This window comes from Bactrocera dorsalis, chromosome 1, assembly GCF_023373825.1.
Source record: "Bactrocera dorsalis isolate Fly_Bdor chromosome 1, ASM2337382v1, whole genome shotgun sequence".
NCBI classification, from domain to species: domain Eukaryota; kingdom Metazoa; phylum Arthropoda; class Insecta; order Diptera; family Tephritidae; genus Bactrocera; species Bactrocera dorsalis.
Window position 1 is genome coordinate 42,077,523 of NC_064303.1, and position 1,803 is coordinate 42,079,325.

Genomic DNA, 1,803 nt, shown 5'->3' on the forward strand with positions numbered 1-1,803 from the left:
TCACAGCTGTGACCAGTGATTTTTAAGTAGCAGTGACAAAATTACAGGTACTGAAATATTTGTCATCTCTAATTTATACGTGGAGGCAGACGTACGCAATTATACAAATACATAAGTATGTATATGGGTTAGGACATGTATTCCGTAAACAATATAATACATCAAACTCATATTAAACTGACTAATATCACTTATAAACTACAGCTGTCTTATTTATTACTACCAATAAATACTCTCTTATACTGTCTGAAAACATCCGGGTTCATTTTTAATGTGCTTTTTTCCACCAAATTACGAAAAGATTTAAGAGTACGAGCTTCAGTTTTTAATTTTTCCTTCTCTTTGCGTATAAATATTTTCAACCCATTCTCAGAGCCATTTTTTTCTTGTGACTCATCTAGGTTTGCATCAACAATACGAACAGCTTCACATTGCATTGTCTGTTCTACTTGAATTTGAAGTCGGCCATATTCGAGATCCAAAAGCTTTTTTAAGCCTGCTGAGAACGTCCGTATTTGTCCACAATTTCTTTCTGCTATATCAGAGGAATCATCCGATTTTGTATTTTCATCACACTTCCTGTCATTAGGGGTAGTATTATTATTTTCATTTTCTGTATCTAACACCATAACATTTTGTAAAGATTCAGCATATTTTTCTTTCGTCTGACGCTGTTGTCCTGCAGTAATTTGTTGAAAATTAGTAGGACCGAAACTCCCATCAATATCATAAAACTTATATCCAAGCATTTCGAGAGCTATTTCAGTTAATAAGTAAGACATTGCACAAATTTGTAGAATAGTCGTTCTCCTAAATTATAAAATATTTGTAAAATACTATAAACAACACATACACGGTATAATCTTTATGATGGTACATATTTTAGTTTTCGATAAAACTCATTTTTTACCCGATTTTTACTTATATAGTGTTAACACTTAAATTATCAGCAAGAACTTTTTGAAAAACTGGCTGTGTGCCAAATGGAAAGTAAAATTTTGACAGTTGAAGTTAAATACAAACACAGTCGCTTCGTTTGAATGTTTTCCATGTTATTAAAAATATTTATTCCTAATATGATTTAAATACAATTCTTGCTAATAAAAAAGTTATTAGGGTGTAGGTTTCTCTTGCTCTTGGAAGATTGCACGATGACACAAAATGCAAAAATTCTATACCGAAATATGCAAGACAAAGAGAGCACCCATTGCAGAATCTAATGACTAGTAGAATGACTTCATCTTCTGCATTCATTTTTTATAATTTAAATAAAAATTATAAAATCTATTTAAAACTTACCATCCTCAACGATTTAACGACGAAATATATCTTTATGTAAAATGATAGGTGGCACAGGGTTGCAATTATTTTTTTACTTTTCATTGCACAAAAATAAACATGGGCTTTTGTCTGATATAATTTACAGCCATTGCAAATAACTTTCTGCGTGTGTTTGTTATTCCGTTGCACCAAGCGGAAAATACTGCAATTTGTGCACCGTTCAATGGTTTTGCAAGGGCAAGGCAACGTCCCAGAGATAAAGAGATCCCCAACTCTTCTGTCACTGGAAATGTGAGAGCCGCTCACCTAGCGAACTTTGACAGTTGACTGGATTGGGTAGGTCTTGAAGTTTTGCAATTGGAATGACTGGAACGGCCAGATTGAATTTATACCAAAAATATATGTGAACGGAGAAATTTGTTGCCGCTGTACAGGATCGCTAATAAAAATTAAAAACAATGAAAATCAAAGAAAATGTGAAATTTAAATATATTTCATGAAACGTTTTGTAATTTGATGCAT

General features: G+C 32.4%; 1 protein-coding gene across 1 annotated transcript; it reads right to left on the reverse strand.

Moving 5' to 3' along the window:
• Positions 1–116: 116 nt before the first annotated feature.
• On the reverse strand, positions 117–891 carry LOC105228991 (uncharacterized). Its single transcript, XM_011209069.4, has one exon. It carries the CDS (start codon positions 780–782, stop codon positions 210–212), a length of 573 nt encoding a protein of 190 aa, XP_011207371.2. The 5' UTR covers positions 783–891; the 3' UTR covers positions 117–209.
• Between the last annotated feature and the right edge of the window lie 912 nt (positions 892–1,803).